Below are 22,770 nucleotides of genomic sequence, written 5' to 3'. Positions count from 1 at the left end.
GGTATTTTTGTTTGCTTGCTTTTGTCTTTATTATTAGCTTCCTTATCTTTGCTCTTTCAAAGGCCAATTATTCACCATCCACTGTTGACACCACAAAATTTATTGCATATTTATTAATTTATTATATTTTTTGGTAAATATTTATTTATTTATCATATATACGACGCATTTGATGATATATATATTATTTTTGTCCCTTCTAAATTGTCAATAAGTTTTACATTCTAAGACTGAATTTTAGGCAAAGAATAAATACATAAACATATTTCTGAGAGACAAGATCAAAACTGTTTTAAAATTGAAATCTCATTTTTTGTAAAAGAAAGTTTATATACATTAATTAGTCCGATCAAAATTACTATTTTCTCTAATAGAGGTTGAGAATTCAAATTTTGTTTCCCAATCTTTAAAAAGACAGAATTAAAATATAGAATACATATAATTTATTATTGGAAAACAAAAATTGTATGCAACGTTAAAATGCATACCAACCATGTATTCATTCAAAGGATGGCTGTTCCTTTCCACTCATCAATCTTTTTCTATTTTTCCTCTTCTTTATTTAGGGTTATGAAATTTAAATGGATTAATGTTTGAAGAAATAATGAGTTTATCACCAACTATTTCAAAAAGAATAAAGTTTCTAATAACAAACATATATAGTATACTATCAGTGACTCTTTTCTTTTTTATATATCACTTTCCATTTTTTTGATCCATCTTCATATTTGGTATATGACAGAATTTTATTTCCACAAGAGGAATGATCACACGCTTACGGCAACTACAATATTAACTCGTTTTCTATTGCATTTCCAATGGACACAATATACGTATTGAAGAAAGGAATAAAAGAATGCTAATGCCCAAAAACACTTCCTTAAAAGCTTATAATATATATATATATATATAAGGTTTGAAAATAAAGCTATACACATGTAATGGCGCTAAAGATCAAACAAAATATAAAGTTAAGATGCCCTTCTTCCTTCTTCCATCTTCCAATTACATCTTTTTCTTTTTCTGTTTTTTTGGGCTAAAAATCTTCCAATTACATCTTTTTATTAACTAAATTTATACTTTAACTGTTTTTTTTTTGTTTTTTTTTTTTTTTGGCACAAGCTATAATTAACTTTCTTGTTACCCTTTGTAGATTCATCCTACTCATAAAGGAGTGAAGACGTTTTTTTTTTTTTTTTTTTGATAAAAAGGAGTGAAGACATTGTTTCTCGCGAAAAGGTAACAAAGTTGTATTGTATACATAGCCAGATGGTCACATTTGGAACTTATGTCACATCCAATTTTTGTTCCTTCAATTATTTTCAATTTTTTTTTTTTATTGAAATAGTTGTCATCCACTTGGAAGATTCTACATGCACCAAGAAAGATTCATAATAAAAAAAGAAAAAGAAAAGAAAAGAAAGATAATCTCAGTTCTTCATAATTTGTGCCATGACCCCTAATTTGTGTTATTTTTGTTTGCATAATGCTACAGAGAATATGATCTGAAAAAGTAATTTTCACTTTAAATAAACAAAAGTATAATATAATAAATCAAAGGAGTAACTTCCATAAGTTTTACTTTGTCTTTAAGAAACGAATCTTTGCTCACAAAAAAGAATTTTTGCTGTAAGTACATTGATTTGAAATTAGAAAATAATATTTCTAATCAAATAATTTGAAAGGTAAAAACATATTCTAATCAAATTAGATACTTGTATTACATATAAAATAGTTATCAGCACATGTTATTTCATTCGAAAACTTTAAGTTTTTTTTTTTTTTGGGTAATATTTATATTTTAATTTTTTTATTAAACAGTCTAAAAAATATATGAATGTCAAATGACAACTATAATAATCATTTTATATTGCTAAAAAAAAAAAACTTTATCAAAATAATGTTCATGTGATAAAAATTATTATTTTATTGAGTAAAGATCCAAATTGAATCCTAACCTCAATATAATAATAATAATAATATATGTGGCTCTTTTATTTATGAAAAGAATAATTGGAGTATTATCAATTTGGTACAAAATAAAATCCCAGAGGAATGGGGCATACCGTGAAGAATGTGTGTAGCCGATAGATTGAAAAAGCTTAAGAAAAAAAAAAAAAAACTTGTTAAAAGGATATTTGTGAGTTTCTTTTTAATTTTTGGAAAACAATTATTATTTTCGGATTTCTTCTAAAATCCAAAAGTCAAAGGCATAATATATATATATATATATACAAAAATCCGAGAGAAATTCATAGGAAAAAAATTTGAAGAATATACACAGCCAATATTAAAATACAAGCAAAATAAAAAGCTAAAAAGATAAATAAACAAAGAAATGAATAAATAAATAAATGAAAAAACAGTCACCTCCCATTCTAAATATATCATAAAGCTTTTTTTTATTTATTTATTATTTATTTTATTTTAAATTTGGACTCAAAATGGAATAAATATAAAAATATAAATTACGAAATTATGCCGTTGTGAAAAGATTTAAAAAGGGAAAAAAATTGTGAAACAAAGTGAGAGAGTGAAGACAAGCATATCTCCAGCGAAGGCAAGCACATCATCGTCTTCAGCTCTCCAACCTGTCCCTCTCTTTCTCTCTCTCTCTCTTCACTTTCTCTCTCCTTCATGACCCGTTTTCCATAGCAGCCCCTGGGAGCTTCACGCTTCACCCTTCAGCTCCCTTCTCTCAAAAACACCCTCTTTCAATGTCCGTGGCGTGCGGAGTTGAATGCGTCGTCGTATTAGGCTGCCTGCGCTGGGCATGGAAGCGCTGCACCTACATCGGCAACGACGACAGCGCAACCTGGCCCACCGCCACACCCGAAGAGTTCGAGAGGGTCCCACACATCTGCCGCCTCATCCTCGCCGTCTACGAGCCAGATCTCCGTAACCCCCAATACCCTCCCCCCGGCGGCTACAGGCTCAACCCCGATTGGCTCGTCAAGCGCGTCACCTACGAAGAGACCCAAGGTCGTTCCCCTCCGTACATCATCTACGCCGACCACGACAACCGCGAGATTGTCTTGGCCATTCGCGGTCTGAACCTCGTGAAAGAGAGTGATTACAAGCTTTTGCTTGATAATAGGATCGGTATGCAGATGTTTGATGGTGGGTATGCTCACCATGGGCTTCTGAAATCTGCTACTTGGCTTCTGAACCAGGAATCGGAGACCCTTAAGAAGCTGTGGCTGGAGAATGGTTCGAATTATCGGATGGTGTTCGCGGGTCATTCTTTGGGTTCTGGGGTTGCTTCTTTGCTTACGGTTATTGTGGCTAACCACATTGATAGATTGGGTGGGGTTCCCAGGGATAAGATTCGCTGCTATGCGATTGCTCCGGCCAGGTGTATGTCGCTTAATTTGGCTGTTAAGTATGCGGATGTGATACACTCTGTGATTTTGCAGGTGATTGTTTGCTTATTTTTTATTTTTAAATTTTTTTATGTGTTTCGATTTGATTGCCTGTTTGGTGTTTGTGGAAATGACAAAGAATTGTTTCTTATAGATATGGTTTGCTATTAAAGAAGAAGAGTTATCTGGGTCTGAACTATTGTTTCGAAAATCAGTGAACTTTCAAGTTTCCAGCCGCGTATTAAAAATTTCATTTTTTTTTTTTTTCCGTTTTAAATCTGACTAGTTGTTATGATGGAATTTTATTTGTTATTTTTTGTCTTTTTGGCTTTAATTTGTATTTCAATGGTATTATGGTATAAGAGTAATCTGTTTTTACTAGAAAATCTCTAGCGAAGGTAAATTTTAGAAAATTTAATTGGAGGTTCTGAGCTTTGTGGTCACAAATTCACTATCAGAGACTGGGCAAACCATAATAATAATAATAATAAGAATAATAATAATAGTAATAGTAATAGTAATATATAAATAAATAAATCAGTTTATGTGATAGGTAGTAATTTAGCTTGGAGTAGATGTGGACAGCTGACAAGCATGTTCCAGACCACAATTTATAACACACAAATTTAGGATTTGCATGGCTATTATGAGTGAGATACGTAGGAGGAGGGTGTCATTTTCACTCGACTTTCTAAAACAGGCCATTGCAGGCATAATATGGAACCAAATTTGAGGTCTCAAACTGATGCTTCAATTCCATATATACAGCCACTAGTTTTGTGAAATGGGCGATTTTTCGAAGAAGGATATACCTCTAGAGAGAACACCACTCAGGACGTAAGTTGGGATTCAATGCCTAGTCAAAATGGTCAAAAGCAAAACAGAAAAAGACTTTATTTTCTCCGATTCCCTTTGTTTTATTTCATTTCTTCAATAACTTACTTACCCTTTGCGTCATTGTCATTTTTCTCCATCATATATCTATCGAATCAGTGCTGCCTTTGCTATTTTGTTCCCAATTTTCTATGAACTTGCATGTCACTTCAAGCTGTCTTTTAGTAAAATCACCGTTGGTCTTTCAATAGGAACTACACTGACATTGCCATTTAACATATCCAGGATGATTTCTTGCCCAGGACAGCGACTCCATTAGAAGATATATTCAAGTCACTCTTCTGGTAAGTATTGGTTTCTCAATAACACAATCTTCCTTTAATTGTTTGCTTTATTGTCCAAGTCTCCATTGTAGATTTTGTGGAGTGAGTTATTATTATAATTATTTCTTAAACCAGGCCTTGATGCTTTGGACAGCTTGCCCTGCTTACTATTCTTGATTTGTTTGAGAGATACCTTCATACCGGAAGGTAGAAAGCTTAGAGATCCACGAAGACTTTATGCACCTGGAAGAATGTATCATATTGTGGAGCGAAGATTTTGCAGGTACCAAGGCATTAAGCTCTTATAAAATATAATTTTCTTCATGAGTTTACTTCATTGTTAAATGAGAATTTGCACACCTTTAGTTGTTTGTTTACCAGAAAAGTAAGTCTGACTGCCATAGACATTCATAAGTTAGTACAAATTGCCTTGTTTGCAACTCTTCTATGTGAAGATGTTGCAATGTTGTTTTTGAGACCTTTCTAAATGCTCGACTTTTTTTTACAAGATTCATTGAATGAATCTGCTACTTAATATTCAAGTCGTAAAGATGTTTATCATCTGGTAACTGCTGCTTCAAGGGAAATACGTTATTTTTATTTTGCAATTTATTTACATTATGGAGTGAGGCAATTAATGTATGTTTGCTCATTGGATTACTGAATTCCTTTCTTTTTTTCTATATGCAGATGTGGGAGGTATCCTCCAGAGGTCAGAACGGCCATTCCTGTCGATGGGAGATTTGAACATATTGTCTTGTCATGTAATGCCACATCTGATCATGGAATTATTTGGATAGAAAGGGAAGCAGAGAAGGCTATTAAAGTAAGCAAATGTTTTCATTTTCTAAAACTATTGTTTTCTGTTTTCTTCATCAGATACCTTGAAGCAAAATGTGTACCAGGTGTCCCATTCCTTATTTCACCTTTGTTTCTTATGTTTCTGATACTATTGGAAGGGAATTGACATTTAACCTATGAAATCATGCCAGTTGATGTGGCTTGACAATATATTCTATGTAGTTTATATATATCATATTTTATTAGATCCACTGGATGTGGCATAAAAGACTGATTATCATTGTGTGATTCGTCAGATGATGAAGGAAAGTAGTGGTGAGACTTTAACAACTCCGCCAAAAGTACAGAGACTTGAGAGGTTGCAGACCATTGAAAAGGAACACAAAGATGCATTAGAAAGAGCTGTCAGCTTGAATATACCTCATGCTGTAACTTCAACCGAAGAACATGAGGATGAGGAAGAAGCAGAGGTTCCTCGTAGTCAGAGTGCAGATGCCCCAGAAGTTCAGTCAAAGTCTAATAGCGGAAAGACAAACTGGGATGAACTAGTTGAAACGCTCATGAAGAAAAAGAAACTTGGAAATCTGGCTACAGATGCAAGTCCTTCCCAATAACAATATCTTTCTTTTGTTTGATTACTTTCTTTCATGCGCTCCTAGTTGAGGTTATTTTTTGGGCGAGTGTATAATCCTTTTCAATACAAATTCTTAAAATATGTTTAGAATTTGTACATTGTATCATGTCCTCCAAGATAGCACACAACCCCGGCTTTGTTAAGCAGACGGGGGCATTACCAATGTAGGGTATATACGAAGTGGTTACCCAATCATTTGTTGAAGTTCTTGATTCATTTTTGAATCTTGATTTTCGCTTCTTGTTGTGTATATGTAATTTGAAAGCTCATGATAACTGAATAATGGTATATTTTTCCTGTTGCAATTTTCAACATAAGTTCCATAGACCTTTTGTTTTATTGTAATTTATTATCTCCCAACTTTTACCGGGAAGAGGATGGTTTCCAAGCTTGCTTTTTTATATCGACTGAAGGTTTGTGAGCATGCAGACTGCTCTTGCATTTGCTTATCAGAGTGGGCCTTGCATAAAGATGAAGTTATATGTGCAATTTTCACGTTCATCTACATTTTCCCACAAAAGAACAAGCATTTTATGGACGCTTGTAGCATCCAAAAACTCCCTGATTTGCAGTGGACAATGAACGGGAAGCTTAGGCTTCAACCAAGAAGACACTTTGACGTTTTTCGTAGGAGAACGTTGAATTTTCAACTTTCACAAAATGAATGTGTAAATGTATGTATGTTTTGTTCGTGCTACAATAGCTGAGCTGCTGGGTTAGAAGCTACATATGCAACCCCAACAGGCACTGCAAAAAGTCTCCGTTTGTGAGGGTTACATGACACAAGTTTTGTCCCAAGATAAATGCCATTTCCCTGCTTTAACAGTAATGCCTATTTGCCTAAAAAATGTGATACACAATTGGCTAATTGGTCGTAGTTTCAAGTCCACGAAAAGAACTACACCCTAAATATATACACATATATTAAATAGTCTTTTCAAAAGAAATTAAGAATTTTACAATACCATTTCCCACTTGTACAAATAATACATTTTTGCAATTTCAAATTAAAAAAAATTATCAAATCACGCACCGTACACATTTTACAATTCTAAAAATCTTAAACACGTACAGAAATCAACTTACTCAAAATGAAAATTGATTTCAAACCGTGAAGAAAATAACACCATCTTCCCGTTATAAACTTCCTTGCAGCTTGCAGCACAAACAAAACTTCAACCGGTCTCAAAACCAGATGAAATTGGGATGTGTTTTAGCAATGTGTACTACCGATCACAACAGTAATAGTACTATACATCCCAAACCACTTGCCTAGGTAAAGACTTGAAATGAACAAACAAGAACGCATTAATTAAAATACATGCCCAAATCATTCCCCAAAAACAAAAACAATTTTTGACAAATACCAACAGATTGATTCCAGCTAATCTGTGCTATCTAAATGGAAAGCATAAAGGCACCTAAGTCGGAAAAAACAAGAGTTAATGTACCACCCAAATCAATGGCCATTTTGTACACAGCTATGATAGCTAATGCTGATTAATACTAACAACTTCCAGTCCCCTAACTTCAAATTTCACTAAGTGTTCATGGCATCGGCATGGTAACTATCCAGTTCCTTGTCAAGTTCAACTGCCGACTTCTCAACAGGTTTCTTCTTTCCACGGCCACCACCACCACGGCCACCACCACCACGGCCACCGCCACCACGACCCCTGCCACGGGCATTCCCCAGTCCGCCACGACGACTCCTACTACAAAATCCAACAACATAATTTATCATAAGAACTAAGATGTTATCGATCAAAATAGCTAACAATTTAATACTCATGGATGTTAAATGGATGTTAAAGCACTTGGGGTAAAGTAGCGAACAAAAGACACCCTAGTGCTTTCCCTTTGGTTTTGGGGGAAGCACAACTCTCCCTTAATATATTAGATAGACTTTGAAAATACTGGCATAATCCTTAACTATTGGATAGCTCGAGGCTTGAAAACATATAAACACAGAAGTAAAAACATATCTGACTGCAAGCATACTTTAAAAATATAAAAGGTGGCAGTCATCAGGGGCCATTGTATGAATACCCTAAATTAAAAAAATTTGAATCGACAAAAGTTTAGTACAGCCATACATATAAGCACTAGCATTGCTGAGTCAATTTAGACAAAATGATGCAATCTGTTTTATACAAAATTATATCGAGGATCCTATGTTATTACACCTATAAGTACTTAGTAGGCAATTTTAATCAGTACCAAAAGAGGCCACACCAAGGGCAGGTTCACACCACAGTAAAATTAGCTTGCATAGGCACATGAAATACTTAATCATACTAACTGCATGGTCCAATAATAAATTTAAGAGCCAAGTATGAAGAATGGCGTAATTCATGGTGAGATTTTTAAGTGTGTCATCAAAGATAATATAATATAACTGATAACAAATAGAGAAGACCACAAGAGATATAATCATGATGTACCAGTTTAACACAAAATACCAAGCAATTTAAATTATGTACTTTTCTTTCTAATATTGCACTCAATACACTCAATTGGCATATTAAGCAAAACAAAGGCACACTAAAAATAAATATTTTCACATATTTTAGAGAACTCAATTACATCACAGATTAGGGACTTAACCAAAAAGAAGACTGAGTCCCTAAATCTAATAATAAGAAAACATACCCTGAACCACGATTAACCAAAGCAGAGCCACTAGCACCACCAGTACCACCAGCACGTCCAGGTCCTGGCCTGTAGGATGATATATTTGCTATCAGTGATCCAAGACCGCTGACAGGTTAAAATAAAAATAATAATAAAATGCATAAAACATACTAGACCAAAGTATTGAAAGTTAGAATCAATAAAATACACAGTATTGTCTAGAAGAATAATCTTAGACACAAGCAAGAACGGACTGGCACCATAAAGAATAAAAACATTTCTCACTTCAACTCAAAATCCTAAGTGAAAACAAAGAATCATTGATGATTCTCAAGACATATCCATCAATACATACACAGCTAGGGGATAGAAAGAGGTTTCTTTCTTCTTTTGGGTGTTTCCTGGAGGTACAGAAAGCAAAAGGAATGCATCAAAATTACAGATATCTACAGACAGCTTAAAGGGTCATTGCAACACTCAAGAAAGCATTTTGACAGTTACAACAGGCAGCTTCAAATGCATACAAGTTACAGATGAATAATTTAACCCAATCATGAAGCATTAGTTTCCCAAAAATGAGGCCAGAAGTGGAAAATTACATACGTCATAACAACAGTCCTCCTCCTTCTTCCTCCATTTACTCCAGTTACATTCACGCGTGCAGAAATAGGCATTCCAGGATTGGCACCAACAATCTCAATCTTCATTGGCTTCCCATCCAATAGAACATTATTGTACCGCTTCAATGCTGCAAATGCATCACTCCTTCTCGTATAAACCACTTCAGCTGAACCCTGTAAGAAATCAACTATATTATTTTCTATCAATGAAATGCAAACTTTAACCATATTTACAAGAATACCATACAATAGCATGCAATATAGGCAACCAGATAACTGAAACGACAATAAAATAGCAAGAAGAAAGCATAGCAAATAGCTCAGAAATGCAAAACTCATGACCTATACCAATAACAACTGCAAGGGTCCAAACAAAACAGAACAATCCAGGAACTAAAGCTCATAGAAAAAATTGTTTCTATCCATTTGCAATGTTATTAGAATCGTGTACTTTAATAATTCTGGTCATGCAATATAAGTTGAAACACAATGAAATTGTGTCAACTCACATTATTGAATGGGATAGCAAGCATACATATAATATAGGTAACACATCAAGCTTATGGAAAGCACACCATCAATCCAAAACCATATGACTAGTTATCAACAAAAAGTACTAAGTTATCTTCTTATATCCTCAACGTCAAAATCAATTTACTTAATTACAAGAACCATGCTATCACTAAATCAGAGAGATAGTATGGTAACATGGTATGTTCCTATGCTTACCATGTTCTACATTAAAGGTGGACTTAATTAGTTAGTCATCTCTGATACACAATTTGCAATGAAGAACTTACATGGTCAATCCTAATGCAACAAAATTCAACATGTATCCATGCAAAATAATCTGGTATGTCAAGTAGGACAATGTTAAAGGCAAATAAAAGAGAACCAAAACTATGACACCGAATAACTTACACTTGGGCGGCCATTTTTGTCATAGTGAACAGCATATCTTCTCAAGTCTCCAATCTCAGCAAAAAGTTCCTGAGTTGCACGTCAGGTTTCAGGAGAACGTTACAAGAAATTTGGTATAGAAAGCGTTAACACATAAATATGTGGCTCAAACTGTACCCTTATATCCTCATTTGTAACTCCATTGTCCAAGTTGGAAACATATAACTTTGTACCAATTTCAACTTGTGTTATCCCCGCAGCTCTAAGGCTATCTTCAAACAAATCATGCCGCCATGGGAAGCTCTTCACTCTGCGTGAGGACTGGTGAAAGCATGCAGAAAAAGAATCCAGATGGGGAAAAGAAGAAATGTCAGCTTATTGAATAGATAACAAGATAATTCGCCACTCCTCAAAGTCCCCAGAAAAAATAACTTAAATAATCCACAAGAACAGATAAACGCGAAGCTAACGGTACAAATGCACTGGATGACGATAGAGCTTTTAGTGTATGAGCCACAATGAGCTTCTCCATGAGTTTATAGTCCTCTTTGTATTTGAGTTTCTAAAACATATTTAGAGATCCTCTTGTATTTGGATTTTTAAAGGATATCAGATGCTCATGCATATCATAAAACATCTACAGGATTAAGCTTGCCTTGGCAATCATGTATGGAGATGGCTGAGCATTTAATGTGAGAGGTCCCCTACGAATTGGCCCTGTCATCCTTCCACCACCAAAGGACCCACGTGATCCACGACCACGACGAGCCCTGCCCCGATCTCTAACTCTCTCACGATTACCTCTGCTGCTCTTTATCATATCATCAAGAGACATATCCAAAGGAGTAGTCATTGATTCAAAGGTACAGGTAAAGCGAAGTTCCAGAAATACAAAAGGAATAAAAAGTAGACCTGCAGGTGAAAAACCAAAAAGAACAAATATAACAGTAAGTTTACAATTTTCAAACTTAAAATTTAGGTATCAATGCAACGATGAACAGAAGTTCCAAAAGTGATGGCTGGGAGTCGAACTTAAATCTAGCAAGTTTATCACACTTGCCAAACAAAAATAATCATGACAAAATTTTGATAAAATGGTATTTCATTAGAAAGTTTAAACTAACAAATGATGAATGCCATTCCTACAATTTGACTCTGACCATGTATCATAAGAATCAAAGCTAACCCAATTAAAGATGTGTTGCATCTCCCAAAACGTTAAGAATATGGAGAAAATAACAGAAAATTTGTGTTCCAACCTCAACTTTTCAGCATATAACTCTAAAGATTACAGAAACTCATTAAAAAACTTTCATGTGAGACTTGATTTAAATACAAAAATGTTACAAGAAGATAAAAGTATTTGCCTTCTAGTCTATTTAACATTCCTTTGGTATCTAAGCATCTTTTAAGGATAAAGATTGAAAAATAGACATCGACAATTATAGAAGCCAATTTCTTAGAAAAAAGATAAGAATTAAGATAACCAATAAGATGAGATCATGCAACCCAAAAAAAAAAAAAAAAAAAAAAAATTTAACCCATAATCAAGACAGATACACAACATGCAGAAATGTATCAGAACCTTATAATTTAGTTAGCATTGAGGAGCTTCTTCGCCTTCATAAGCAAGAAAACCACTTAAACAGAGCCTAACTGATGAAGTAAATGTGCTAAAAAGAACAACAAAAGAGCTTTTAAAAAAAAATAAATAAATAAGAAAGACACTGACTTACGAACAGATGAAGGCCTTTAAAACAAAAACCAGGAATTCTTTATTTCGGTTATTATAAAAAAAAAAAAAATAGAAAAAGCATTAAACAAACAAAGAAGCCTCAAAAACCCAAGTCCCCAGTTCAATTTACACAATCAAAGCATGTTCAGTTGCCATTCAAAAGCTAATATCAACATAGGTTTTGCTTCAAAGAGCCGAAAAGACACAATCAGATTCCTAAACAAACATACCCAGAATCTAAATAGGATTACCGATCCCAAAACTCAAAACAAATAACCCACTCCAAAGCATGAATCACACAGAATACTCCCAGAAAATCTAATAAATTTTCCCACTCAAAAACAAACACAGCGTTTAACAAATCTACAACCATACAAGATAAAATAAACCCTAAAAAAAAGATCACAGCTATAAAAGAAAATCAAGGCTAAAGAGATTTAAGGGGGGAGAGAGAGAGAGAGAAGTACCTGCAGATGATCAGTAAAGACTCGGAAGAAAACTAAAGAAGAACGATCAACGGAGATCGAGTAAAGAGAGAGAGAGAGAGGAAGAGGGAGACAAAAAGTTTAGGGGAAAAGTAGGGTTTTTCGTTTTTCTTTTTTACGAGGAAGGAGGTGAGAGATTCATGGCGAAACGAGAGCGACGAGACACACACACACACACACACACACACACACACAAATAAATAAATAAAAGTTTTTTTTATTGCTTTATTATTTTTTTGTTTTTTTTTTTTTTTTTTAGGGTTTCTGAGAGCTTTGGGAGGTTTTTCTCGTGGAAAGGCGGTGTTTTGGATTCTGTAAAAATATACCCAAACGCTGTTTTAGAGTAGAGTTAGGTTGTTGTTGTGTGTTTAATTTTGTGAGACTGACAACCCAAATAAGGCTGTGACATTGGCATGGAATCACTTTCCTTCCCTTTTGAAAAAGTCTCTTTTGTTGACTTGGATTTTTGTAATCAATTCCCCTAATAATTAATTTCAATAATTTTGTTAAATAATAATAAATTCTTGATTTTTTTTTTTATAACAACATTTGTTATATCATATCAAATGCAAGAATTATAAATTGTTCTGAATATAAGTGTAAAGATTTTAAACAATTTAGACTTTGATTGCCATGTTATTTAAATTTTTTTTTTCTATTAAGTTTTAAAAATTGCTTTTGAAGATATTTAAGGGTCTGGTTGGTATATTTTCTATTTTTATTTTATTTTTTGCTTTTCCAAAATGTAATTTGAAAAAAAATTATATTACATTGATTTCGGGTGCAAATATTTTTAAAAAATTATATAAACGCGCTAAGAAACAATTTTTTAAAACTTAGAAAGTTGTTTGTAACTTATTAAAAATTATGCCATATAAAATCTAAATAGTTTTTTCAAACGAATTCAAACCTTCAAAGGGCTTTTATTCAAAATTGTTACAGAATGGTTTGTCCAAAAACTCTTTTCAACTAACAAAAAATGCCAAAGTAAAAAGTATCTTAAATAGGGCCTTAAAATTGGTTTAATTTTTGTTTGTTTTTTTGTTTGTATTGAACTCATAGGGAAAAAAAAATTTTTTTTTTGATTGAAAAAAATAAAATTTGACTTCAAAAAACTATGCCACATAAAACTTATTAGAAATAATTAATGTAGGAATTCCAAACAATTCAAATTTGTTTTTTTTTTTGAAACGAAAATAATGAGTTGATTTGGGGTATTATTAGGTTGAAAAAAAAAAAAACAAAAGAAACATTTGCTCGCGAAGGGCTCGTTTGGCGCGCGGTATTAACAGGCAGAAGAAAGCCCCAACAGTTTTAGGCGCGACTTGCTCTGTCTGTCAGCCCTGCTGGTTATCTTCGTCTTTTAACAAAAAAAAATGCGAAGCAACAAGAACGAATCTGGCTCCTCCAAGCGACGTAAACAATCATCATCCTCAGGTGCATTCCTCGCTCTTTTTTTCTTTTTTTTTTTTAATTAATTTTAATTTAAAATTTTTTTTCTGGGTCTGTTTGCCTTGTAACTGTGTTTCTCTAACCGCTTCTATTTTTTATTTTTTATTTTTTACTTTTTTTTGTGGGTTCAGGCGACAAAAACAATACAATTGAAACTCCATATGATTCAGAAAACAGAAACTCTATGCACTCACTTGATGGTGATTGTTTTTGTTTGGCAGTGGACAAACATAATTTCTATATATATTGTAAATATATATATATATATACATAAGTTTTATATTTTTGCTTATAATTATCTGTTCTTTGATTTTAGGAAGTCTTACAGATTTATCACGGCAATCCGTTGGCAGAATACTGAGACGTTCAAAGAGAAATAATAGCTCAGTTGGGTTGAAGAAACATGACAATAATCTGCAACAATGTAGTTCAAGTGACATGGTTGGTCCATTAACTTGGCCCTTTATGATTTTTGTTACTGTTTTTAAGAATGTATGTCGAATGTATTGTTAGTTGTTGATAATGGGATGTTTAACATACTGAGATTGTAGGTTACAACTTTAATTTTTGTGGGTTTGATTCCACTTTTCTCCATTATAGAGTCATCATGGATGTGCAATGTTCATTCAATTTCTTAAATTAAATGAATTTTCCTTGTTCGGTGAAAATTATTTTCAGCCACGACATGAGTCAAAAGATAATGACAAAAAAGATGTGGATTCAAGGGTCAGATTGGTTATTTCTGAGGCTGAAGGTTGTAGTGGAGATGCAACAGGAAACACCTTCAGGGACGATAATATTGTGGGGAGTTCAGTGAACAATCTTTCAGATGGTATGGAAGAAATTGAGGATGCAGATTGGGAAGATGGTTTGATTCCTAGTCTAGATTTCGCAGATAACAATGAAATGACAATTGAATTTGACGAGCCGTCGGATTCTGTGACACGCAAACCTATTCGTCGTGCTACTGCTGAAGAGAAGGTGAATAGAACATCTTCAAATAGTTTTTTGACATTTGCTTCTGTCTCATGATAAATTCATTTTTGCCTCTAAAGGTATCATGATTTCAAGTTTTTTCCTGCAGGAATTGGCTGAGCTTGTTCATAAGGTTCATTTGCTTTGTTTACTTGCCCGGGGAAGATTAATTGATAGAGCTTGTGATAATCCTCTCATACAGGTTGTTTCTCGTAAATTGTGTTAGTGAGATCCCTTAAATTAGAATGAAAAGCATTTTCATTGTCATAGCCCATTGTCATCATCTTGATATGAGCTACTTCATAGTTAATGTCGCATATTATAGCAGTTTGAAATATGCTGGGGTCTTTGTTTATTGTGGTATATTTAGATTTTTGGGCTTCATTTTGCTATCCTATTTGTAGACTGCGCATTACTCAAAGGTGGTGGTTTGAGTAGCTTTTGCATGGCTTTTCGGTGTTGCCGTTGCAAACTGGAAATTACTAGTTTAATATATTTTTTTTCCTAAAAGATTCCATCTCTGCTTTCTTGCCACCACTCCCTAGCTTGTAATTTTGGTTATCTTATTCTACTTCCTTCTTTTTGTCTCTGGTCAAGGAAATGTATGCAACGACCATTATTTTTAGACTGTTTTTGGGCATCGAAAGCTAACTATTTATTTTCTGAAGAAAAATTATTATTGTTGCAGGCTGCACTACTCTCTCTTATTCCAACGCACTTGGAGTATATAACAAAGGTTGAAAAGCTTACTGCTAAGGCTTTGCATCCTCTAGTGTTTTGGGTATGGTTCAGTTAATTTGCCTTGTATTCCCTGTGTTGAACAAGCTAGAAGATGCTTTTCTCATAACCTAATGATTGTTCTGTCATTCATGCCTTTACATAAAATTTGCAGTTTCAAAATAACTTTCGCATTAGAAGTTCAACTGATGAGAAGAGACCATTTGATCTGGCTTTGGCCTCTGCCCTGGAAACTCAGGAAGGGACTTCCGAAGAGGTAGATTCTTAATTTCTTATCCCTAATATTCTTAAAACTGTTTGTATTCGTTTGACGCAGAATTCTTCTTGTGTGAAAGTAGTCCTTTCCTAGTATATCTTGCAAGAGATTATTGTTTTTTGGTCTTAGGAATATCAATGTTTACCATTTGTTTCAAAGAAGACGACCAATAGTTGTTTTTCCCCTTAATGGGTATATTTTCAGGAAAGATGGTGAATCTGTTGACCACTTATTCTTGCATTGTGGTTTTACACGGACCAGACTGTTAAGAAAAGTTGAAGCATATTATGTGTATCTTAACTCCTGCTATTCTTTATTTTCAGTTGGATGATCCATTTTTCATTTAGCTGGAAAGAATTGAAGAATGTTTGCTGACAAGTTTCATGATATATTTATTTGTTTGGGATTCAAACTAAGTCTTGGCTTCTTTTAGGTATTTGACTTCAAAATATTTTAAGAGCATCGCGAAGGCACTCTCACGTGCTTTTTATTTTAAAGAGCCAAGATTTCAAAAGTATGCTCCAATCCACTTTTTATTTTGACTTTGTAAAATAAAAAGTGGCTCTCCAAATGTAGAGAGCCAAATCCACTCTCTATATTGAATATTATGTAATTAAATTTAATGCTGAACAAGTTCCTAAGCTGCTATCATATTTTAATTATTAAATTTTATTCTTCAATATATTGGCATCTCTTTTAATTATTATTAATTGAGAAAGAATAGGTAAAAATTGAGGGAAATAAACGTAACAATAAAAGTTTATAGAAAAAAGAAAAATAAAGAGCATAATATAAAGAGCATTGTTGGAGGACATTTTAAAGCTTCACTCTTTATGTTTAAAGATGCACTTTATAATTAAGAAGATGCTGTTTATTTTAAAGAGCCATTTTGGAGATGCTATAAGGCTTGTCTGGTTTTTTATGTTTAGCTTGGAATTTCTGCCAAAGATGTGGCATTACTTTTATATTGGCATGTTTTCCTCTTTCTTTTTTTTTTTTCCCCACATTCTCACAAAATTATTTGTAAGAGTTTGTCGTCATTAAAATATTGTACTTCATGTTTTATTATTAATTAAGTCATATTCTTATAGACCAAAAAAAAAAAAAAAAAAAAAAAGTGATAAAATCAACCTTTCAAATGGTAAAATTTGTGTTCAGGAAATATAAGTTTGGTTTTGTATACTGTAATTTATACAATATGCATATATTAGTTATTGTTGGCTGACCACTTCATTTTTCTGCAGATTGCTGCCTTGTCTGTGGCACTATTCAGAGCTTTGAACCTTACAGCTAGGTATGATATTTATTTTATCAAAACTGGGAATCAGATGTACCTTTTCATGATAAATAAGTGTTTTTCTGAATATAGATTTTCTTCTCTGAATTAGTTTGAATATATCAGTTTTCTTTTTCTTTATTGAGGTATGGGGCAAAATGTGGGTTTCTCTAAACCTCATAAAATGTTTGAAGCATCAAGTCTTCAGTAAGTTGTCTTCTTGGGAAAAAGAATCAGACTACTATAAAGTGGATTTCTAATATACTGCTATTTCTTTAAGGATATCATGTTGTTGGATGCTCCAGGGGTGTCATCATTAAAATGCAATCTCTTTTAACTTCCAATAAGAATATAGCTGCTGTTAAAATTAAGGAAAAATCTCATTCAAGGGAGAAGAATTGGAAATTTAGTTTTTTAGTATTGTTATTTTTTTTAGGCATGATTTGTAAGAATTAAGTTTGGATCAAACCTAGGACCTGACCTTTATAAGTGATGTACTTTGAGGTTTTGGTAGGAATTGCTGTAATCCTTTCCTATATATTTGTTTCAGGTTTGTGTCCATTCTGGATGTTGCCTCCTTAAAGGCAGATGTGGGTAAATCTGAACATTTTAGCCAAGATGCCGGAAGACTAAGGAAGGGTATCTTCAGTACATCAACACCGATGGTTTATAGACAGAAGGAGGTTTTTGTGTCTCCCGTAAAATCATTTTCATCCAATGAAAAGGACAATTTCTGTGAAACTTCTTCAAGAGGTTCATCCAGAAGTAAGGATTGCTACTCAACATGCAACGAGACTCAACTCAAAGATTCTTGTGTTACTGAATTAAATGATATCGGATCATGTGAGCCACAAAATTCTCAGGCCTGCCTTGCTGAGAAATCTCAGGTACCAAAGAGAAAAGGGGATCTTGAGTTCGAGATGCAGTTGCAGATGGCTATGTCCGCAACAGCAATAGGGGCTCCAGATGGTAAAGTGGGGTTAGAAGTGAATGGTTCTGATAGTAATTCGTCAGACTTCTATTCTCCGGCAAAGAGAATGAAAAAAATTGTAAATGAAGGATCTCCATCCTCTCAGGCAATCTCTACTGCAGTTGGTTCAGGGAGAGTTGCATCTCCTCTGTATTGGGCAGAAGTATTCTGCAGCGGGGAGAATTTGACAGGAAGGTGGGTGCATGTTGATGCTATCAATGCTATTGTTGATGGAGAGCTGAAGGTTGAAGCTGTAGCTGCTGCATGCAAAGTGACTTTGAGATACGTAGTTGCTTTTGCGGGAAATGGGGCTAAAGATGTGACCCGCAGGTTTTTGTTGTCCTTCAAATTTTTAGGGATTCATGTGTTAATCATACTTTTCAGTTCTTTTTGTCAGACTGAATTTTGATGCCTTTTCATCTTGTCTATTTATCCCTACTTTCACCATGCTGTTGATTAGAAACATGATTTCAGCCTCCTTTTTCCAAAATACTTCATTTAGATATTTAGGTACTACACACAAGTGCTTTGTTTATTCAATCTTCCAAACTCTTAGCTAAGTATGCTAATTGTTAATTGTTGCTAGGTTAAATGACTAACAGATTTTAGGGAGACTCTTACTGAATCCTTTATGCAAGTCTTTTGTCTGTATGTCTGGCAATTTTGTTGGTTTCTTTGTTTGGTATACTTTAGGAAAAACGAATGGATAGTTTTACTTGTAACTTCGTTTTGCACAAACTGTAGGCACTGGCTTTTTCATGTAACTTTATGTAACTGCTCTTTGTGAGATAATAATTAAACTAGAATTGTTTTATTATTCTTCTATTTTGTATAAAAATTGATGAGTTTAAATTGCACTTGACATTTAAAAGCACCTTTATCGTTTGCAATATTTTAAAAGCCCCAAGTTTTCATTATTACGTATCTTTACAGGTATTATACAAAGTGGTACAAGATAGCCTCACAGAGGGTAAACTCTATTTGGTGGGATGCAGTATTGGCACCTTTGAGAGAGGTTGAGGCAATAGGAACTGCAGGCACGATCCATTTAGAGAAAGACAAAATCGACGCATCATTTAGAAATCAGAGTTTAAAAGACCCTAAGGTCTCAGACAATTTGAGCACAAATGATTTTCCAAACAATGCCAACTTGCTTGGAAACTCTGGTCTTGAAGTGCCAAAAGACCATGGCAAGAAGATTGCTATAGGATCTTCTTTGCAGAGTTCTTCAATTGCTGCAAGGAGCTCCCTTGAGGACATGGAGTTTGAAACTAGGGCTTTGACTGAGCCACTTCCAACTAATCAACAGGTAAATTGATATGGTTTAAATATTATGATAATTAAGTTTCAAGCTCTCAGTTGCTTTATCATATGGCTTTTCTCTTTTATGCAGGCCTATAGAAACCATCGGCTATATGCTATTGAAAAGTGGCTTACCAAGTATCAGGTACTTCATCCAAAGGGTCCCATCCTTGGATTTTGTTCTGGTCATCGAGTTTATCCTAGAACGTGTGTGCAAACACTCAAAACAAAAGAAAGATGGCTGAGGGAGGGGTTGCAAGTTAAAGCCAATGAACTTCCAATAAAGGTTTGCTTTGGATGATAGTGCTTTCATTACTATTAGATGCACTTTTCGTCATATTTACAAGCAATATGTTGTGTTTACATATATTAGTTTTCCTCGCCCTGCCTTTTGTTTCTTCAGGAGTTGAGACGTTCTCGGAAGCTTCACAAAGCAAAAGTTTGTGAAGATGATGACTATAATTTGGATGATTCTGAAGGAACTACTAAACTATATGGAAAGTGGCAACTGGAACCTCTGTGTCTGCCTCATGCTGTTAATGGAATAGTGCCAAAGGTACTTTTTCATAATGAAACTGTCAATATTTAAATAAATAAATAAAATGAAACGAAACAAAGAACAATCTACTTTAGAGGCAGTGATCTGTCTTGTATTTTTCTTGTTTTCTCCATTTGGTGAAATTATACATCTGCTATAATTTCACTATTCGATCACCTTTTGGTTTCTCAGCTTTTAGCTTGTGGACTAGCTTTTGATCGCTTCATGTATTGATGAAATCTAACATATCTATATCTTTATATATCATGATTTATTCTTTGATGGAACCTTATAATCACTGATAGGTATGTTTTATTTCTGACTTAGAATGAGCGTGGTCAAGTGGAAGTGTGGTCTGAGAAGTGCCTTCCACCCGGCACTGTCCATTTGAAGTTACCAAGGGTGTTTTATGTTGCCAAGAGGCTTGAAATAGATTATGCGCCTGCCATGGTTGGTTTTGAATTCAAAAATGGTCAATCACATCCAGTCTTTGATGGTATTGTGGTCTGTTCTGAGTTCAAGGATGCAATATTAGAGGTGAATTACTTTGCAATACTGTGAGTGAATTTATGTCCTTGTAATGAGCTTTTTTTTTTTCTTTTCTTCATTGATGAGCATGAAGATTTAGTCACTAATTGTATGTCATTGTGATTATTTTGATTTACCCCCTTTTTCATATATTTGTGAATTGTAAATACCTTTAATGTTCCCAACTCTAATTTCCGACTTAGCTCATATGGATTTCATGGATTCTAATTTTTTTTTCCCCCCCTTTTTCGATTATCTGCTTTCCAGGCATATGCAGAGGAACAAGAAAAAAGGGATGCTGATGAGAAGAAAAGGAATGAAATACAGGCTCTTTCTCGGTGGTATCAGCTTCTTTCCTCATTGGTAACTCGGCAAAGGTTGGATAACCGTTACGGTAACAACTTGTCATCGCTTGCATCCACCGATATCCAAACTGTGCAAGGTATATCAAATTTACAGGTCGGCAATTGTCAGGATGATGAACAATCTCTTAGATGTCAGCAAGAAGAAACACATGAAAAAAAGCCGGATCCTCCATCAGCTGCCATTCCGGAAAACCATGAGCATGTATTCTCAATTGAGGACCGCAGTTGTGATGAGAGTTTGGTCATGACAAAAAGATGCCATTGTGGATTTTCAGTTCAAGTGGAAGAATTGTAGCATCAGAGTTTACACCTATTCTGCAACAACTTGGAATCATGATGGCTATCTCAAATCAAGAATATGACCTTGTTTTTCTTTTTTCTTTGTTAATATTGTACTCTGTAGTAGTTTTCATAGGACGTAGCACAGAAAAAAAGAACCTCGACGTGTTTTTGAAATGCTGATAGATGTAAATAGTTTCTTCCTGGGAAATAGAAAATTTTATTAGGTTTTTGAACCACGTGTTTTTGGCCTGGATAACATGTTTAACCACTTTACTTGTGTTCTAGTTAGGACTTGTTGAGAGGGGTTTTTTGGTGAACTCTAAACTAGACCACAACCTCGAATAGTTTGAAAATTAATTGGTAGTTGTTGGTTAAACCTTATCTTTTTTGGGTTTAATTACGCTTCGCTATTCCATGTTGTTATTGAATTTTGATTGAGGCTCTTAAATGTTTTCTTTCAAAGACGCTCTAATTTTCAATCTGATATAACATTTTATCATATATTTCGCATCATATTTACAAAAATAGTTTAAATTATCAAGATTTATGGACTATAACCTCTTTAAAATAGAAAATGATAGTATCGTTCTATGGGTTGAATAACTGTTAAAACTGTACCTTTCTGTTCTGTAAATAACGATGGAGCTTGCTGTGACGACAGCATAGTGACCTTTTTCTTTTTTTGTTTCTGTTCTTTCCAACTAACGGGTTTTCTTTGGGATAGTCTAGTTCTTTGATTGGTTACTTTTATTATTCCTGAAACATCATGGTCATAACTCTTCATTACTTCGTACTTTCGGTCAAATAACCTAAAAAAACAAAAATGTTGATTGCGCATTGAAACCACATATTTTTCAAAAGAGATATGTTGTTACATTGGTCAATGAGGTACAATTTATGATAAATACAGGATAAATACATTAGTCAAACGTAGCATTGTTTTCTCCAGGAATTCTACTCATTCCAATACATCCGTCTTTGAATCTTATAGTAAAATAGCTAACACTGTACTTATAGTCAAATTACACAACAGCCAGTAAAGCAGTCGTACACTTTTTGGCTCCAAAATATTTCAAAAACTTCATTGTCCTTGAAAACTTCACTTTTTTCTTCATCAATTACACCAAAATTCTAGTTAGACTTAGAAAAATGATATTTTTAAAAAAAGTTAGATGAAATTCTCCAGTCAGCATTACAAAATAAATGACAGCTCAAATATTATGTAGGGATTGAAAAGCATCTCTCTAATAGTTCAAAATTATAGCACAAACTATTTCAAACACATCAAAAAGAATGTTTGAAGCGAAGGAATTTAAACAAAAACATCAATTTTTTCTTTTAGGAAAAAAAAAAAACCTAAAGCTTGGTGCTAAAGAGACAATATGTGGGTCAGAGCTAAAAAAGCTATAAATCAATCCCAAGTTGCTTTCAGGTAACCGCTGGAATATCAGCAATAAAAGCAGTCACAGGACAAAGGGTCCATATGCCGCTATTGAAAAGCAGGATATGAAACCTTAAATAGATTTGATTCCAATTGAACCCCACAACACATTCTCAAACGACATTTATTGACTTTTTAAATAGCACATACGATACCCTTTTTTTTTTTTTTTTTTTTTTTTTGGTTTTCTAATAATTTTATAAAACACAAATACAAGAAGAAATTAAGGAAAGAAAAACAATCATGATAATACATGCTTATAGTGGGGGCTTCCTTAAAAAAACATTAAGCAATTCTCAAGCAAGCCCTGGCCTCCACA

At 33.9% G+C, this 22,770-nt stretch overlaps 3 protein-coding genes and 1 long non-coding RNA gene across 9 annotated transcripts; 3 read left to right on the top strand and 1 right to left on the bottom strand.

Moving 5' to 3' along the window:
- Window positions 1-2,504: 2,504 nt before the first annotated feature.
- On the top strand, window positions 2,505-6,279 carry LOC107407537 (uncharacterized). 3 transcript variants are annotated; one of them, XM_048471176.2, is made up of 6 exons: window positions 2,505-3,416; window positions 3,517-3,588; window positions 4,482-4,540; window positions 4,674-4,802; window positions 5,210-5,345; window positions 5,617-6,279. In XM_048471176.2, the coding sequence occupies exons 1-6, from the start codon at window positions 2,718-2,720 to the stop codon at window positions 5,932-5,934; spliced, it is 1,413 nt and encodes a 470-aa protein (XP_048327133.1). In that variant the 5' UTR covers window positions 2,505-2,717; the 3' UTR covers window positions 5,935-6,279. The 3 variants fall into 3 exon arrangements, with proteins under 3 accessions (XP_048327133.1, XP_048327132.1, XP_015870313.1); XM_048471175.2 differs by having other exon boundaries at window positions 3,517-3,600; XM_016014827.4 differs by lacking the exon at window positions 3,517-3,588 and having other exon boundaries at window positions 2,508-3,416.
- Window positions 6,280-7,066: 787 nt separating this feature from the next.
- On the bottom strand, window positions 7,067-11,026 carry LOC107407538 (THO complex subunit 4D). 2 transcript variants are annotated; one of them, XM_016014828.4, is made up of 6 exons: window positions 10,764-11,026; window positions 10,286-10,429; window positions 10,130-10,198; window positions 9,192-9,382; window positions 8,607-8,675; window positions 7,067-7,669 (listed from the first exon to the last, which is right to left on the bottom strand). In XM_016014828.4, exons 1-6 carry the CDS (start codon window positions 10,959-10,961, stop codon window positions 7,495-7,497), a joined length of 846 nt encoding a protein of 281 aa, XP_015870314.1. In that variant the 5' UTR covers window positions 10,962-11,026; the 3' UTR covers window positions 7,067-7,494. The 2 variants fall into 2 exon arrangements, with proteins under 2 accessions (XP_015870314.1, XP_048327134.1); XM_048471177.2 differs by having other exon boundaries at window positions 7,067-7,666; window positions 10,764-10,961.
- LOC112490114 (uncharacterized) lies at window positions 10,883-12,517 on the top strand. Its single transcript, XR_003054393.3, has 2 exons — window positions 10,883-11,026; window positions 12,317-12,517. It is a non-coding gene; the product is annotated as an uncharacterized LOC112490114 (long non-coding RNA).
- A 1,048-nt stretch (window positions 12,518-13,565) lies between these two features.
- On the top strand, window positions 13,566-21,246 carry LOC107416286 (DNA repair protein RAD4). Of its 3 annotated transcripts, none has more exons than XM_048471497.2 (14): window positions 13,566-13,765; window positions 13,912-13,980; window positions 14,097-14,221; window positions 14,459-14,761; window positions 14,865-14,957; window positions 15,444-15,536; window positions 15,648-15,749; window positions 16,994-17,043; window positions 17,576-18,325; window positions 18,929-19,304; window positions 19,389-19,583; window positions 19,701-19,853; window positions 20,163-20,392; window positions 20,631-20,865. In XM_048471497.2, exons 1-14 carry the CDS (start codon window positions 13,705-13,707, stop codon window positions 20,728-20,730), a joined length of 2,700 nt encoding a protein of 899 aa, XP_048327454.2. In that variant the 5' UTR covers window positions 13,566-13,704; the 3' UTR covers window positions 20,731-20,865. The 3 variants fall into 3 exon arrangements, with proteins under 3 accessions (XP_048327454.2, XP_048327453.2, XP_015880255.3); XM_048471496.2 differs by having other exon boundaries at window positions 13,568-13,765; window positions 20,163-20,372; window positions 20,631-21,246; XM_016024769.4 differs by lacking the exon at window positions 13,912-13,980 and having other exon boundaries at window positions 13,568-13,765; window positions 20,163-20,372; window positions 20,631-21,246.
- The last annotated feature ends 1,524 nt before the right edge of the window (window positions 21,247-22,770 follow it).

This window comes from Ziziphus jujuba, chromosome 4, assembly GCF_031755915.1.
Source record: "Ziziphus jujuba cultivar Dongzao chromosome 4, ASM3175591v1".
NCBI classification, from domain to species: domain Eukaryota; kingdom Viridiplantae; phylum Streptophyta; class Magnoliopsida; order Rosales; family Rhamnaceae; genus Ziziphus; species Ziziphus jujuba.
The sequence above is the reverse complement of the archived record's forward strand: the minus strand, read 5'-3'. Positions and strand labels throughout refer to the sequence as shown.

Bases quoted from the DNA above. Each gene is read 5' to 3' on its own strand.
- LOC107407537 (XM_048471175.2), top strand. From the start codon at position 2,718: ATGTCCGTGGCGTGCGGAGTTGAATGCGTCGTCGTATTAGGCTGCCTG. The intron at 3,601-4,481 runs GTATTAAAAATT...TAACATATCCAG, and splicing joins ACTTTCAAGTTTCCAGCCGC to GATGATTTCTTGCCCAGGAC. The intron at 4,541-4,673 runs GTAAGTATTGGT...TGCTTTGGACAG, and splicing joins ATATTCAAGTCACTCTTCTG to CTTGCCCTGCTTACTATTCT.
- LOC107407538 (XM_016014828.4), bottom strand. From the start codon at position 10,961: ATGACTACTCCTTTGGATATGTCTCTTGATGATATGATAAAGAGCAGC. The intron at 10,430-10,763 runs GCAAGCTTAATC...TGCTTTCACCAG, and splicing joins CTCCATACATGATTGCCAAG to TCCTCACGCAGAGTGAAGAG. The intron at 8,676-9,191 runs GTATGTAATTTT...ATCATCCTACAG, and splicing joins AGGAGGACTGTTGTTATGAC to GCCAGGACCTGGACGTGCTG.
- LOC107416286 (XM_048471496.2), top strand. From the start codon at position 13,705: ATGCGAAGCAACAAGAACGAATCTGGCTCCTCCAAGCGACGTAAACAA. The intron at 13,766-13,911 runs GTGCATTCCTCG...TTGTGGGTTCAG, and splicing joins TAAACAATCATCATCCTCAG to GCGACAAAAACAATACAATT. The intron at 14,222-14,458 runs GTTGGTCCATTA...AATTATTTTCAG, and splicing joins AATGTAGTTCAAGTGACATG to CCACGACATGAGTCAAAAGA.